This window comes from Aythya marila (genome assembly GCF_965140915.1).
Source record: "Aythya marila genome assembly, chromosome: 3".
In the NCBI taxonomy this organism is placed as follows: Eukaryota; Metazoa; Chordata; class Aves; order Anseriformes; family Anatidae; genus Aythya; species Aythya marila.
Window position 1 is genome coordinate 71733691 of NC_139044.1, and position 15497 is coordinate 71749187.

Genomic DNA, 15497 nt, shown 5'->3' on the forward strand with positions numbered 1-15497 from the left:
GCTCTTCAAGACCCAAATGATTTCAAAGACCTGCAGTCATTACACAATGCCATAAAATAACTCTGCCTGCCTGGGCCTCTGCTGTAACAAGAGGGCACCACCAAGGGAGAAGCCCTCATCTCTTCGTTAACGTTCAGAGTTTTAGTGCCAAAACCAAACTATTGGAAACTGTCCTTCTTTCTCGTGCACCACTGCAAGAACGACTCACACCGTTCCAATAGGTTGAAAAGAGATATCACAATTTCACAAATGACTCGTTCTACATCATATTAGACAAAGGCAAGACCAAAACCAGATGTTTTTGTGCTGTACAGTCTAGCAGTAATAACACGATCTGACGATCTACAGACATCTCCTAGCACTATCTATCAAAGAGCTCCAGGAGACTTGCGGTGAGACTTTGAGCCTTTTATTTTGCAGTTCCTTGGCTCCCTTTTCAGCCAGGGAAGTATGTTTTCTTTAAAAATCAATTGCTCCTCCACAGACCCATGAGACCTAAGCGCAGGGGTTAAAGGCCAGCGTCCACTTGTGTAAATTGCCTACCAGGCTCCGAGCTGACAGCCGTGCCCCTGGCCGGGCCACGCATTCAGAGCAAGAGGTCATCTTGCCAGAGCTGGGCTGTGCCACATGGCACTGATAGCAGTGGAAGTATTTTTAAGAATGTATATGTTAAAAATACATTTTCAAATCTGAAGTTCTGGGGAACTTCTGCTGCCCGAACTTGATAGCTTTATAACGTATATGGTGATAGCACTGTAACTTGTATGACCAAAAGGCCACAATATTGTCACTCCTTTTGCTTTCTAACATCCCAAGAAATTCCTGCAAGTGGAAGGAGGGAACTATCTTACCAAGCCATGCATCAGTCAGCAGGACCTGGTCCATGATTAGAACTATTTGCTGAGGAGAGCTGCAAAGAATTCCTTTCTTCAGTGCTTCGCATGCTGTTTTTTTCATCGTGTAAGACACTTCATTAGGCTTGTGAGACATAATTACATTGAGGAATCAGTAAAAGGCACCTGCTTTCTTCGTTCCTTATTTTTAAAAATGTTATTTTAAAAATAATGCAGATTCTCCTTTACTAGCGTGTTATATTTTTAATAACCTTCACTGCTAATGTTCACAAAGCAAAATTCCATTCTGAAAACAGACTGGGATGGAGTTGGAGGTTCACATAACTTCTTGCCAGGCAGCACTAGAAGATGTATTAGGTAAAGGAACATATTGCTGAATATTACCTGTAGCTGTGTGTTCACTCCATGCAACATGTGTGTATGTACACGCTCCCAAATTCTCTGTCCCCTTCAAGAGACTTTGAAGAACATGCTACAAATCAATCACAGAAACGGCCTCTTACAGACCATGCAACACACTTAGCAGCACGAAGCTGGAGAAACATCCTATAGCATTCCAAGAGAAGCACATTACATAAAAATTATTAGGCAGGTTGGCGTTGCTTTCAGACTTTAAATCCTAATGGCTCTATTTTTCAAATGTATCTACCCTGGGTTATCTTGAATATCTGCAACACAACGCTGCGGTACTCACACGGCAATTTCAACAGCTCAGCCATAACCGCACACATATCTTTCATAACCTTGGTGGTGGTTTTAATCTACCTCAAACAATTATTGCTCCAGTAAGTATTTATTTGGCCACTGAAACAATCACCGTAGTCATCATGCAATAATATTTTTCTTTGTTCCTATAAAATAATAAAATAAAATTAAGCTTTTTTTTTTTTCTTTAAAGTCTTAAACAAGGACATGAAGTTCTCTGGAATGCAAAAGAGCAGTACCTACCTGTTAAAAACATTACAGGTAAAGCACCAAAATGTTTTGGCTATTGGAATGATGCTTGCTGAAGCTCCATGTGTAGCCAGATCAAACTGACAGTATTTGGCACCAAGACCACGTTTTCTGTGTTCAAAGAGCACGTGAAAATTGCTTCTCACGCTACTCCTGCACATTGACCTGTAGTAAAACAACAGCGGGTGTGCAGAGAGGTGACGGATGGATGGATGCAGACAGACTGGGGGGTACAACGAAACGCCGAGGCAGCATTCATTAACACAATAGGTACGTACGACTCACACCACACCAGTGGCTCAAAAGATTAAGCTTCCATAGATATAAAATTAAATATTGGCATTCCAAAACACGCCACTTTCCTTTCCTAAAATTACAGCTAATGAAACCTGCCATTCAGCTGATCATTTAGGTTTACATATGAATCCTTCTGAGGATCCTGCACCCTGTAAGTATGGCCTAAAATGCATTTCCATCTTTCTTGGAGAAAGACATTACAAGTGTAATCAATCCCTGGAAATATTATGGACAAATCATTCATAATTCCTCTGTTAGTATTATCCTTGTGCAAAAGGCTAATCCTGATCTTACCTTTGTGCAGGGAAGTGAATCCTCTTTATTAATGTCATCTCTAGTGCAAGTAAACCCCAACCACTCTTACCTGCGTATCTGTTACGGAGAAAACAGCGGGATTTTTGGAGTAAGTTTACATTCTGTCTGCAAAGCAACGACTAGATGGGATAGAAATACACAGATAAGCAAAGCACACAAAAATCCCCTTTGAAAAACAACAGTGTGCTCTACATCATACTCTCCATGTTGCCAGCTGAAATCCTTGAAACCCTGCAAGGTCCGGTGGGAGGAATAAGCAAGAGGACATTTAGGCTCAGCATGCAGTAACAAAGCATTTCTTTCTATCCCATTTATTTATTTGTTTCTCCTCCCAGAAGACAAATCTGTAGGATCGTCACGCTGGTAACAATGAGCCTCGACAAGCGGCATCAGCGTGGCACGCCGGAACAACTTTTCAGCAGAGGACAAAACCTAAAGAGAAGCGTCCCGTCCTTTCTGTTTTCCACAAGGCTTCATTCTGTTCCGATAGACACATCACCATGAATATCCTCGTGGGCATTTTAAACGCTATAATTTCAGCTCTGAGGTTTCGCAAGCTTTGTTTTGTGTGGTGCATGCGATCATAAACATCCTGAATATAATTACAACTGCAATTTTGCGGGCTGTATTTTTCCCTCTTTGTAGCCCAAAGCCAATGTTTACAGAAACTTTTCAGCACGCTGATGTGATTTCAACTTTTTATTATTATTACAAATGTATATTATTTTATTAAAAAAATTCACACTGAAGCAAAGTCAATTCCATTTCATTACAACCAAGAATATAAAATAAATGCGATGAACTCAGAGTCTCGTTTTAACAGTCATTTTGAGAGTGACATCGGGACAACTTAAAAGCAGTAAACTCTTCACTCTAGAATGAGAAAAGTATTTCGCTTTGTGGCTTGGCTAACCCACCGGCACGGCCATCGCCGAGTGTGGCCACCACTGGTCGGAGGTGGCAGCGCTTTGCGGCAGCACGGGGCGCGTACACAGCAGCTCCTAACGAAAACTACAGAAATGAAAGATGCGTGCACGAAGGTATTAGGAAAAAAAAAAAAAAAAAGTAACTGAGTAGAGACAGGCACACTTCCACAAAGAGTAAACATGGGAAAATACAGCTAGAACAATTTTGAAAAGTATACTACCTTACATATATAAAAAGTTCTTTAAATTGCTGTTAAAAAGGACACGTTCTGTCCACATTTTGTGTAATACTTTTTAGTGTCTACACAAGACAAATTTTTAAAAAAATTAAATAGTATTAATTTACTACTAAATATTTAGGAGATAACAGTGCATTAAGGACTTCTTTTCATATAGTAATACACATCGCTCCTGTCTGGCGACATTTTTTTTTTTTTTTTTTAGAAGATTACGTATGGCCTTATGTACAATACATTTATTTAATCCTAAAACAATTCTTTGCTTCATGGTGTTAAAGTACCATTCCTGAAGATTACGAAGGGGAACTAGGCTTATTATGTTCATATAAAATATTATACATATTGGACCACTTCTGGCTTCCCGCCACCCCTCCCCGCTAAGGATGCTCTTCCCTCCCCCTCCCCGGGTACAGTGTCGCAGCCACAGTGCAGGACTCGCAGCTTTCCTTGTTATTTCTCCTTCCTTGTGCAGTTCAGCAGCCTGCCCTGCCCTCCTGCACACAAAAAGGAGCGACCACCCCTGCTGGGGTCCCTCGCCTCGCCACGTCCCGCTGTGAAACACTGCGGCGGGGACAGAGAGCTGATGGGCGAAGGCAAAGCTGGGAGTACGAACCGAACTGCAGAAACTAGCATCAAAGTGACGTGGTCCTGGCTTCCCGTGACACACCACACAGTTCACTCCCTAAAACCTCAAGACATGACCCCTGAAAAGCAAGGCTTCTTTCACAATGACTGCCATCGCCCCCAAAACGCACAGCAAGCACGCAAGAAAAGGCAAATTATTCCCCAACCAGGAGACAGAAAGAAACGAGAGGAGCATGCACAGCGCACATTTCCCAGCAGACTCCTTTGCTTTCGCTCACTCTCCTTCCAGTTGTTACTTCGAAAGCAACAGGAGTCAGCTCAGCTCCGTGTGTGTGCACAAAATCTAGAAGGGACTGGGCAGGGTCCGTCTACCTGGTGTAGCAGATGCAGAAATATCCGCTCAGCTTGGGCACAGGGCATGGCAGTTGCTCTAGAAGCTGGAAGCTCACTCAATCGAAGGACCTTACAGTGCTGGGAAGGCTCACACTACGCACAGGTTCATCTACACCGTGGTTTTGCCTTGCTGGCACAAGAGCCCGGCACAACCACACGGTAAGGGGTCTCCCCGCCGCTGCGTGAACGCTGATCCTCAGCCTCAGGTCACAGCAGGGAAAAAGAAACGTCAGGAAGAGACAAAAGGATCTGGGGCAAACTGAGAGGCACAGGAGGGGACAACAATTACTCTGCCATGGGTTAACTTCCAGAGATGTGAAATGCATTTCACAAATATATTAAAAAAAATGATGCTTCATGGCATTGGCCGAATGTCCAGTAGCTCAAGGTACCTCAGCTAACATCAGTAAGGGGTGGGACACTGGATTTACAGGAAGGATGTAACCCCAGATTCACTGCAATGAAATAAACAATTAAAAGCTGACCTTCCCAACAGCCCACTGGGGTACATGTAGCATTTCAAGGGCTACACATTAGAAATATCCTCTGGGAGACCGTTTTTCCCCGGAAAACAAATGTGATTATTTTTCTTTCAAATTGCTTCCTTTCCTTTTCACCACCTTCTTACCTATTTGATGACAAAAGCAGGTTTTGGTCACTCTTCTAGAGAAGCTGGGTGCGGTCGAAACCACAGGATGGTGGACATGTCCAAACTAAGCCAACAGCTCGCAAAAAAGCATGAGAACAACACATTTTTGAGGGGGAAAGGGACACTAAAGGTGATCAGGAGATCAAATCCAGTAGAATTAAGTTCCAGCCTGGCTGTGATAAAAACCATTCTCCTGACAGCAAACAGATTTTGCTGTCAGGCAAAAGAGCATTTTTGCTGGGGCTGATCACAACTTCAGTGTGAACGTGTGCAGGTATATACAATTATTATTATTATTATTATTATTTTTGTATAGGTACAGGACAGAGGAGGGCACAGTATTATGATTGTAACATTGACTGTTTACACATAAACTCATCTCACTGTACCTCTTCTCTGAGCACCAGCTTTAGAAGCTCACCGACGTGACATTGCTGGTAGCTTTCTAACCGCATTAATAATTTTTTTTCCAGATTTTCTGCAAGAAGAATCAGCCTTATTTCTGAAGGCTGAAGGAAAAACGAAGCTGTCCCAAATTATATGTTGTGTCTCTCCGAATAACTGTGGTTACAGAAGTTGGACAATGATCCTCTGATTATGCTTCTGAACTCTGCTTATTTACTGGGGATTTTCTGCCAGCTACCCATCCACTTACAGTCCTTAGGCACAATCAAAACATGTTTGCTCTAGGGAAAAAGAAACATTTCAGTGCAATCAAGCGCATCTGGTGTAACTAATCTGGGTTAATCACAGCAATGTGAGGGACACAGAGTATGCATTGCAAACATGAAAAAGGAAGAATTTTCAACATGCTTCTCAAACTGCACAAGAATTTCTCTTCATTATTAATTCTAACATAAAACGATTAAATGTATTTGTTTTTATAAGTCTTGGTATTTCTGTCACACTCGGGAATGTGAAAGAGAAGCTACGTTGATAGAACTCTCGCATACATTAATCAGCTGCTTAACAGAAAAACAAGCCACCAACCACATTCCTCCTGAAATTTGAGGGCAGTAAATACATTTTCCTGACTATTTTGGTGTCCAGCCTGGGAAGACATTCCTTTCTTCTGTTTCCAACAAATCCTGAAAGCATCTCCTTGTTCTGTGACTGTCCTGGTTTCATTTAAAACAACGCTTAGTTTAAAACTAGTCAGAGCATGATCACTGTGATTTCAAGAATTCAATGTGAATGAGTTAAGAAATATCAGCAATCTTCTGTTTGGTGTTCAGTCCAGTAGCAAGAAGCATATCTGTCGCTGCAGAGACTTGGGTTGTTTTTTTTTCTTTTTCCTTTTTCTTTTTTTTTTCTTTTTCTTTTTTAATTTTTATTTTTTTTTAAGACCTCGCCTGAAAACTAGACTAATAAAAACAGAATAGTAAAATACTCTGGAACAGTAAAATTTTGCTGTTCTTGACATCCATGAGCAAAACAGTAATATCCTGTGAAAATAACATAGTGCTTTAAAAAGGTGCAATATACCTGTATAGCTAAACTGGTTTGCCTAGTATAAAACTAACTATATACAAGCTTGAAAGCCTGGGAGTTCAAGATTTTAAAACTTTAAAATCCCATCAAAGAGATTGAAAAGACAGATTTATGGCAATCACTACAGCATAAGGAAGGTGCACCAGGAATCCTTCAAAATTCCAAAGGTTAAAGAAGTTAAGTGCTGGGTTCAGATCAGAAGGGTTCATTAGAGTAACCACAATGGAGCACATGCAAGGGAGGAAGGAAGGAAAACCTCACGAGAATCTCCTTTATGGCAATAAAGGGGCAGGAAAAAAAAGAAGTCTTCAGTAAGTAAAGTTTTCCTTTTGCAATTGTGAATTTTAATTCTGCATCATAGTTTGTGTTTTTGGTTCTTCTCGTCGTTATGAACTTCATATTGCTGGAGTCTTCTGGCTTTTAGTCCATTCTTTTTTTGAGTGCAGTCTCTTAAGCCTCTCAGTACCTGTGAGACTGGTGAGATTGATGGTACTGAGAGCTCTGCTGAGATGATGTGGAATAGCCCATTGTACTCTGGGACTGAGAAGATCCCTGAATGTTGCTTTGGTAACTCAGGCGTGAGCTGGAGTGCTGGAGAAAAAGAGAATGGGAACAGGGGAATGAAAACCAGCCTGTTAGGACCATGCAGCACAGGAAACTTTCAGCCTCTCTGAAGCTAATTAAAATTTGACTGTTGGAGAAACTAACTAAACAGTGTTGCTGTTTAAAGTCCCATAAAATCTGCTCTGTAATCAGGCTTAACACACCACAGAAAGTACACCACGTCACTGGCAGATATCTGAAAGTACTGCATGGGCACACCTATTTCTGAAGGAAAAATACACAAGACAAAGCAGAAAAAAATGCACAAGACAAAAGAGAAAACAGCTGTTTCTTTAACTCACGTCTCTCATTATTGTAAGCACTATTAATGCAACAACAAACAACTACTAGTACCAAAAGCACTCTTTTCAAGATAGACAATACTAAAAGAGTACAGAGAAATACCTTACTCTGTCCCTTAGAAAAAGAAAATCATAACTTAGGAACTACTTTATTTATCTAACCAAGAAAATGTCCAGTAAGATAAAGTATTATAATTTTAGGTGAGTCTTTCAACCTGCTGCCTTATCTACTGGAAACAAAAAGAGCTTCTTAGTGATGGGCACATGTATGTTCAAATTTGTATGTATGTGCTAAATGTTTTTTCCCCCTCCACATCTTTGAGATGTTAGCTCAGTGGACCTCAATCTCAGCAAGCCAAATTCATGGATCATTTGTGACCTCCAGCCTGCTTAATTTGCATGTTTATTACCATATCCATTCCTCGTTAAGAATTAATAATGATCTGCAAAATCACTTGTATGAAAAGAACTGCTCTAGCAGTACTTTTAGGAGACTCTCTAGCAAGGTAAATCTCACCCCAATCCACAAGAATGGAGCGTCTACAAAAAAATATACTATTTAAACAGCTAACAATTTCTTTTCAACAAAACTAAGTGCAGGGTCCTTCAATAAAGATCTCTGTTCACTGTCTAGGGGATTGTTCTACCTGGCTACATGCAAGAGTCATCAGCAAGACTGTGGGAAACTATAAACATCATAAAAAGAGTGTAAAAAAACTATATTCTGATTAAATATAAAAATTAGGAGCTACAGAAAACCTCTGGAGAAGTTTGAATTCTGAACGGAAATCCCACAGATAAAGCAGGTCCATAACATAGCATTCTCCACAACTGCTCAGCAAAGGTAAGAGCCAAGTTGGTGGTTTCATCTACCCACCAGATCCCAACTAGAAGAGCTGTGGAAGCATCCTGGCAACTTCTCAGCTGGATGATGAAGAGTAAAAACCTAAAGTTCAGGCAATGTAAAACTTCTGCCCTTTGTTTCCAGGTGAAACACAGCACTGCTAGAGACAGAACTGTCCAGTCCTGCAGACCACCGTATCTCAATGTGGTATCTGGATAACCAGTAGATTGCACTGAGTAACTTCACTTGTTAGCAAGGGCCAGTCTGGGAGGTAACAGCTTTATAGGAACTAATTCTGGATGGAAAGCATCAGCTTACTGTGATAAGCAAAAAACCTGAGGTCTCATAAGGAATGCTCAGTAAAATTCAACAAAAATTCCTACTGTCGTTTTTAAAAGTAACATATATTGTTGCTGGTGAACTACAAAAAAATCTCAAGTGCAATTTTAGATCACTGTCTAAATGAAGCTCAACACAAGAGGATTCTTCCTACTTTTGAGTAAGATAAAAAGGAGTAAAACTAATGCCATAAGACTACAAGAACATATTAATTTGCCCGTGCTTATTTTTGTTCTGCAGAAGAGAATTTGCTGCCTTTTTTTAAAAAAACAAAGTCAGACTTGTACAAATTGCCGACATTCCTTTTGCAAACAGAAGACAGTCAGCTAGAATTTAAGGGCAGATAGCCAAATACAAGTGCAAAAAAGGATAATCAGACCATATAATTTAGCAAGTGACGTAACGAGAACATACAGATCATTATTTTGATGCCTATGCTGTTAAAGTTTAGAAGGAAGGACCACAGGGGGTAAAAAGGAGTCTTAACTATCTCAAAAAATGGGATTTAGACTGCTAAAAACTTGTAAGTGGGAAGCCTGCCAACATTTCAGAGAGCTCTGTAAAGTTTCTATAATGGACATCATCAAATGCAGCACACCAGTCCTCAAAATACAGACCAAAACAGGCCAGCCATAAATACTGTGCAGTCAGACAGCTGTAGTGATCTGTCCAGACCTCAAGGCTGTCTGCAACTTTTCAAAACAAAAAAATAAAACAACAAAAAAAAACAACCTTGTTGTCTTTACCCTTAAGTTGCCCTCAATGCCTTTATGATCATTTGTAATTAGGAGTAAAACAGAACTGAGAGAAAAATGTCTGGCACTGAGAAATCAATTGTGTGTGGAGGAGGTCTGGATGGGTAAGTCGCAGCAATTCCAGAGCTGCTTTTTTTTTTTTTAAAAATATCATCTGCTTATTTAAGTTTAAAGTAGCCTGAACAGCATTCTCCAAGGTGGTGTCCTCTTGAAGCAGACAGAATCCCTAACATCTGTCAAAATATACTTTTACTAGCTACCTTTCTATTATTCTGCTTTCAACTTATTACTGTTCTGGTGAGCATATATTCACTGGTATTGAAGAACATGGTTCAATCAACACTTACTGTGTTGATTTACAAACATACATGATTTTATAAACATACAAACTGTATGTTTAGTGCAAGTCACTTTTTCAGTGGAAAATATTTTAGTAAGCATCGACAAGCATGCAAGTAAAAAAAAACCCTCAGTGATGCTGCTTTTACTTCTGAATGTTACTGCGCTGGAAAACAGGAAATCCATTCAATGGTCGCATCAGAAATAATGCATGTTTATGCCCTGCTTCAGCATGAATCATACTGATGAACCAAAACATCATTCCTGTGCTAACACGCATTTTCTCTTTAACTTTAGAAGTAGATTTAACAAAATATTAGAATAAACTACAGAATTATTCCATAGGTTTGATGATAGGAGGTAGAACGAAGCAGAAATCAAATGGAAAAGCCTAGCTCTGATTTTGCTTTTGCTTCTCAGGCTCTGCTTCTCACACAGGATTTCATCTTTCCAAGAGCCAAGCACTCTGAGCTTGATCTAATGCAGCATTTACATTCATGAAATAGTTCCCCTGGTTTCAGTATGATTACTTTCAAAGAAACCTAAGCACATGTTTAAGTGCTTTCCTGGAGCGGACCAGTCCTCAACCCTTTACAGGGCGCAGCGAATCTAACTCATATTCCATTGAAAATTACTCACCATAGCACAAAACCTTTTTACAGCCCTAATAGGCTTTAAGCCTGCATTTTTATCTCATGTATCAGAGCATGCCTGCTCAGGTTACAAGAAAAAAAAATCATTAAAATACAATCCCTTCTCGCGGCGGGGAAGGGAGAAAACGACATTCTGGCTCTACGTTATCAGAAGGGGCACGAACCCGAGAGGTACCTGATAATCTGAAGGCATGACAGGCCCGCCTGAGTTAGTGCCTGAAGGCCCTATGCGTGGTTTCTTGTTTGGAGGCACCTGGTTGAGGCTGGAGTCCTGGCTGTGCTGGAGCCCGGCGCCCGCGCCCCCGGCGCCCGCGCCCGCGCCGCCGGCCGTCCCGTTGGTTTGGGTGCTGTTCTGCTGCTGCTGCTGCGGCGGCTGCGGCGCGGCCTGCGGCTGCTGCTGAGGTGCTGCTTGCTGCTGATGTTGGTTCTGCTGCTGCTGATTCTAGGGGGAAGAAGAGACACCACGCCGTTACCTCCGCCGGGCTCGGCCGTGACCGTGATGGGGTCGTGGCGCCGTGCCCATGGGGCAGGCCCAGCCGCTCTCCGGGATAGCACGGCAAGGCTTTCAGGCCTCAAACGGGGGTGTTCAGCTCGTGGTTCACCTTCGTTTTTTGTTGTGGTTGTGTTTTGTGAACAAAGCAAGCTCCACGAAAACTGGAATGAGAGCCTGGTGATTTCTGCAGCGAGCACTCAGCCCTGACGAGCAGAGAGGAGGGTGGAAGGAGCTCTCTATAAAGCAGTAATCACCTAATGAGCCGAATCAAAAAACCCCCAAATTTCACTAGCGCTCAGCGGCAGATGTGGTGAACCACAGTCAATTATTCTAAAGTGCTTCAACAGCCCCGTTCGCTCCGAATCCAAACCACTTTTCCAGTTTTCACAAATGACACAATAACGCAGTCATGCAAATAATCCGAAGGAGGCTGGCAGCGACACTGCCAGAAAGGTAAGCAAACCGAGGCCGGGGAAATCACATAATTTCTTCCAGGTTGCGAGGAAATTTTGTGGCAGAACCAGCGTGGTGCCGTGCCCCTTTTGCTCTCCTGCGTTTTCAAAAGCACCTTGGAAAAAGCGGTGCGCTGGGAATGCAGTCCATGAGACTGCATCTCAGAAACGATGACGATCAATTGCCACCAGCACAAAATTGATGCTCTCAGCCCAGAAAAGGCATTTCGTTACCTCAGACAAATGACATAAACATCTGTGTCTGTGACATTCACCACCACGGTTTCCCAAGACACATTCAAATCAAATTTGCAGTGATGTATTTATTCAAGATTACAAAGAAGCCTTGCATCTCCAAGGAGTTGGAGATGGCTTGTATTTCCATCCCACATTTAGCAAGAACAGTAATGTATCCTGCCAGGAGCAGTCCTCAAATCCCATCCCGGTCAGATTCTGCTTCCAGGGAGACTTACTCTTAAACGTTTACGTCACGCTAGCTTGTCATAAAATTTGTTAAGAAGCAATTTATCCTTTAAATAATGGTTTGGGCTTCACTTATACAAACAAGCACCTATAACTAAGGCAGTGCTTGTGCTAGATTCTGAGCTTTGTATTTTCATAGGGATGTTGGGATGCGAGCGAGGTGATTGCTACTGTGCGAGCTGAAAAACTGCAGTTTTGTTAACTGTAAAAAAATACAGCAGGAGCTCTCACAATCAAGCACCACGGTTCATCATGGGTCTGATGTTTGGCTCTTTGGACATTAGCACAAAGTTTAACTGACTATATATATCCACAGGTCAGTTTATTTTATGGTGATTCTTAAACAAACACTATACAAGGGCTAAAGTTAGCAACATATGACCACGTGTCATTTATCAGACACGTTACCAAAATTAAATTCTGATCCTAACACAATTTTAATGAGGGAAGACTCCTTTCATTTTGTTTTACAAACTCTCAGCTTAGCTTTGCTGACTAACAATTAGCCACGCTGAAGAAAGGATGCTTATGTTAAAGATTATTCAATTAAGATGGGAGTTCCAAATAAACAAACAAAGAAAACTCCTCTGTATTTCCTAAGGCTATACAAGGGCTTTTGTTTTAAAAACAAATCAGAAACTAACTCTATCATAAATAAATAAATAAGGCCTTTCACTTGCAACATCATCAGAAAGAAACAAAGCATGGAACAGATCCAGTGTTCAGGATATTCTTTACCTTCGCATTTTCTATGCTGTGAGAACAGATTCAATGAGTAATGCAGAACTTGAGTTACCTACAGGGTCTGAAAAACTTTTATTTGGAGTGTGCATAAATACGTGACTGTCCCCAGCGATCTCAAAGATTATTTATATAATGGCTGTTTTAAATATAAACATTCCATTGTTATTTCTTCCCAATGCTCCCATGGAAAAGACAGATACTTACTTTTAAATACACTGCCTAAACAAAAGCCAGAGTCATTTTAATTCATAAGGCTTGTTCTTATTTTTAAAGTTGTGCACGTTAGAGCAGCACCAGTAACTAAATTACAACCAAATCAGTATCATGACTTTGATTTTATTTTTGCTTAGGTCTTTCAGTTTCCTCTTTTTGAATAACTATCTGGACATAAAAAATCCAGAACGTTACCACTTGTTCTCAGTACAGAAGAATCCACAATTTCTGTTCTGAAAACAAAATCTGCTGTCTGAAATGCACCACGAGAGGCACATGTTTAAACTCAGCTAGTTTCTCATGCCACAAAGAAAATCTGAAAAGAGAAGGTGCACGTAGTCTAAAAGTTTCTCAGAACAGTAACAGTCCTCTTGTAGCCCTCAGATAATTACAGTTTATGGTTGTTTTCTTCACATTTTGCTAGCTGTACCTTTCAGTTGGTGCCTCATGGTACACTATCACACACTATAGCAGTCTTGTTCAGCCTCCACACCATGATGGGACAATCACTGCTGTCACGTAGCACGGCTGAACTCAGGTAAGTTGCAAACACACCACAACTTACTACGCACGGAAACAAGCTCTTGCTCGTGTCTAAGGGGACTATGGGAAAGAGGGTATTCAGAGTGGATTGTCACTACAGAACAGTTCATGCTCCCTAATACTCTTTTGTCTGAGGGCCCTTAGAACACGACCAGGAAACAGCGTGCAGATGGATGAAACGTTCTGATGTAGTGCCAGAAGCAGGCTGCCACTATTTATTGGAGACCCTGACAACCATCTCCTTTCAAATGGCTGGATGCATGCCATTCATACAATGGAAATGCCATTCTTTTCTTGTGAGCGCAGTGTATTTTCATTGTGCAGGAGGAGGTAGGCAAGGTCCTCCTGGAATGAAGGCAGCTGAAAGCAGGCAACCGCTGACAGAACTCAGCCAGCTCATTCCCCGCAGGTCAGGGCAAACTCTTGGTGATACCACCCAAGACACCCCAAAGTCATCTGACACTTCGAATCTCACTGGAAAGTGGTTTTAAGACAGCCTTGCCTGGAAAACACATTTTTGCTTAACTGTTCACGTTTATTATTTTTCATTTTAGTGCCACAACTCTTTCTTATTGCATACTTTAAAAAAAAAAAGCTTATTATACCTTATCCCCTTTCTCTTCAGGTTCATCTTCATTGAGGAATTCTCGTTTAGGATATGGAATCTGACAGCCAGCAAATACACTGGAACACAGTAAACACACAACAAATGCATATGACATATATTTACTTACTGTTATATTAAAATTATGAATATAACACAATTTAAATTTCTTTTATTTCACGATTCCTGTTTCCATGAGCGAGTGGCACTGAACACCCAAGCTGCAGATCCCAGCAGCTAGGTGCTGATAATACAGCCTTATCTCTTTGCTGTTGGCACGAGACCATCGTTTAGAAATCGTGGCGTGGTTGAACATGCCCAAATGCCACAGCAACCACTTGTTGATTCCAATGGCAAAATACAGTGTCACAGCAGCCAGATGTTCCACAACACCTGGTTGGAGCATGCATGGCTCACTGAGTAAAGAGCCTGATCCAGTGAGAGTTAACACCTTGTAAGCCCCTACTTGATTTACAACGATCTTAAATGTATTTGCCAAATGTATTTGCCAATCACAACTACTGAGTTACGTTCAATTAGCTTCTCAGGTCTTGCGTAGAGGGAAAAGACAGCTTTTAAATTCACCTGGCTAATAGGATTTGGAACATTCCTTTATGTTTATGGCAGATACTTTATCATAATGTTATCCTGTAATCCCTGAGGAGCTATAGAGCTACGTAGGACAGCATAAAGTAAATGCTACGTAGAAACTTACTGGTAGAGGTTGACCAGTATCAATTTCTTATACTTCTGTGCCAGCATTCAGAATTGCTGAAGGCATTTAGACTGTGATACAATCAACGTGGCATGATTTTCTGAAGTGTCTCAACAGTGCCTAACCCAGGTGCTAAGTAGTGTTTTGGCTTATCTAATCAGAGGGGAAAAAAAAATGAAGGAAAAAAAACAACTAGTTTCAGCTCAACTGCATTTGCACTCCAGTGACTGCTCCCTCCTTCCAGTGTTTGTTGCCTGCTTGCTGAGGAAACAGTGAAAGCAAAGGTGGAAGTCCCTCTGCATCCAGCTCCTACAGATCATACTCCTCCTGAAAACTGGGAAGAGAAACTAGAAGGGGAAAGTCTGCCAGTAGCAACTGCATCTACCATTTGAATGTATGAGAGTGAAACATATAGATACACAAAATGTGTACTCTCAAGCACCCTGAACAAGGAACCTGGGGGACTTGTGGTAGTCATTGATCCCTCTTCTCTCCTCATACTGTTATGACCCTGCACAAAAGGGCATGGGAACAGGCTGTAGATCAAAGAATGGTCCTAGTCCTAGGGAGAGAGACAATGAAACCAAATAATGGAGAGCAGGGCTCTGTGAGTTAGAACAGAACAGGGCACAGAGGAATTCTCTAAATACTGGCATAATACTGTCACTGGCTTTGATAGCACACTCAGAATTACAACACCAGTGCAACAGGG

At 41.3% G+C, this 15497-nt stretch overlaps 1 protein-coding gene across 1 annotated transcript in view; it reads right to left on the reverse strand.

Annotated features, from left to right (window-relative positions):
• Positions 1-3110: 3110 nt before the first annotated feature.
• The window catches only part of CDK19 (cyclin dependent kinase 19), a 113099-nt gene continuing 100712 nt past the window's right edge, over positions 3111-15497 (reverse strand). Inside the window, exons 11-13 of the mRNA XM_082757237.1 lie at positions 14072-14150; positions 10714-10980; positions 3111-7294 (exon numbers count right to left, since the gene is read on the reverse strand). Coding sequence (XP_082613363.1) covers positions 7163-7294; positions 10714-10980; positions 14072-14150 — 478 coding nt within the window. The 3' untranslated portion in view covers positions 3111-7162. The remainder of the gene's footprint in view (positions 7295-10713; positions 10981-14071; positions 14151-15497) is intronic.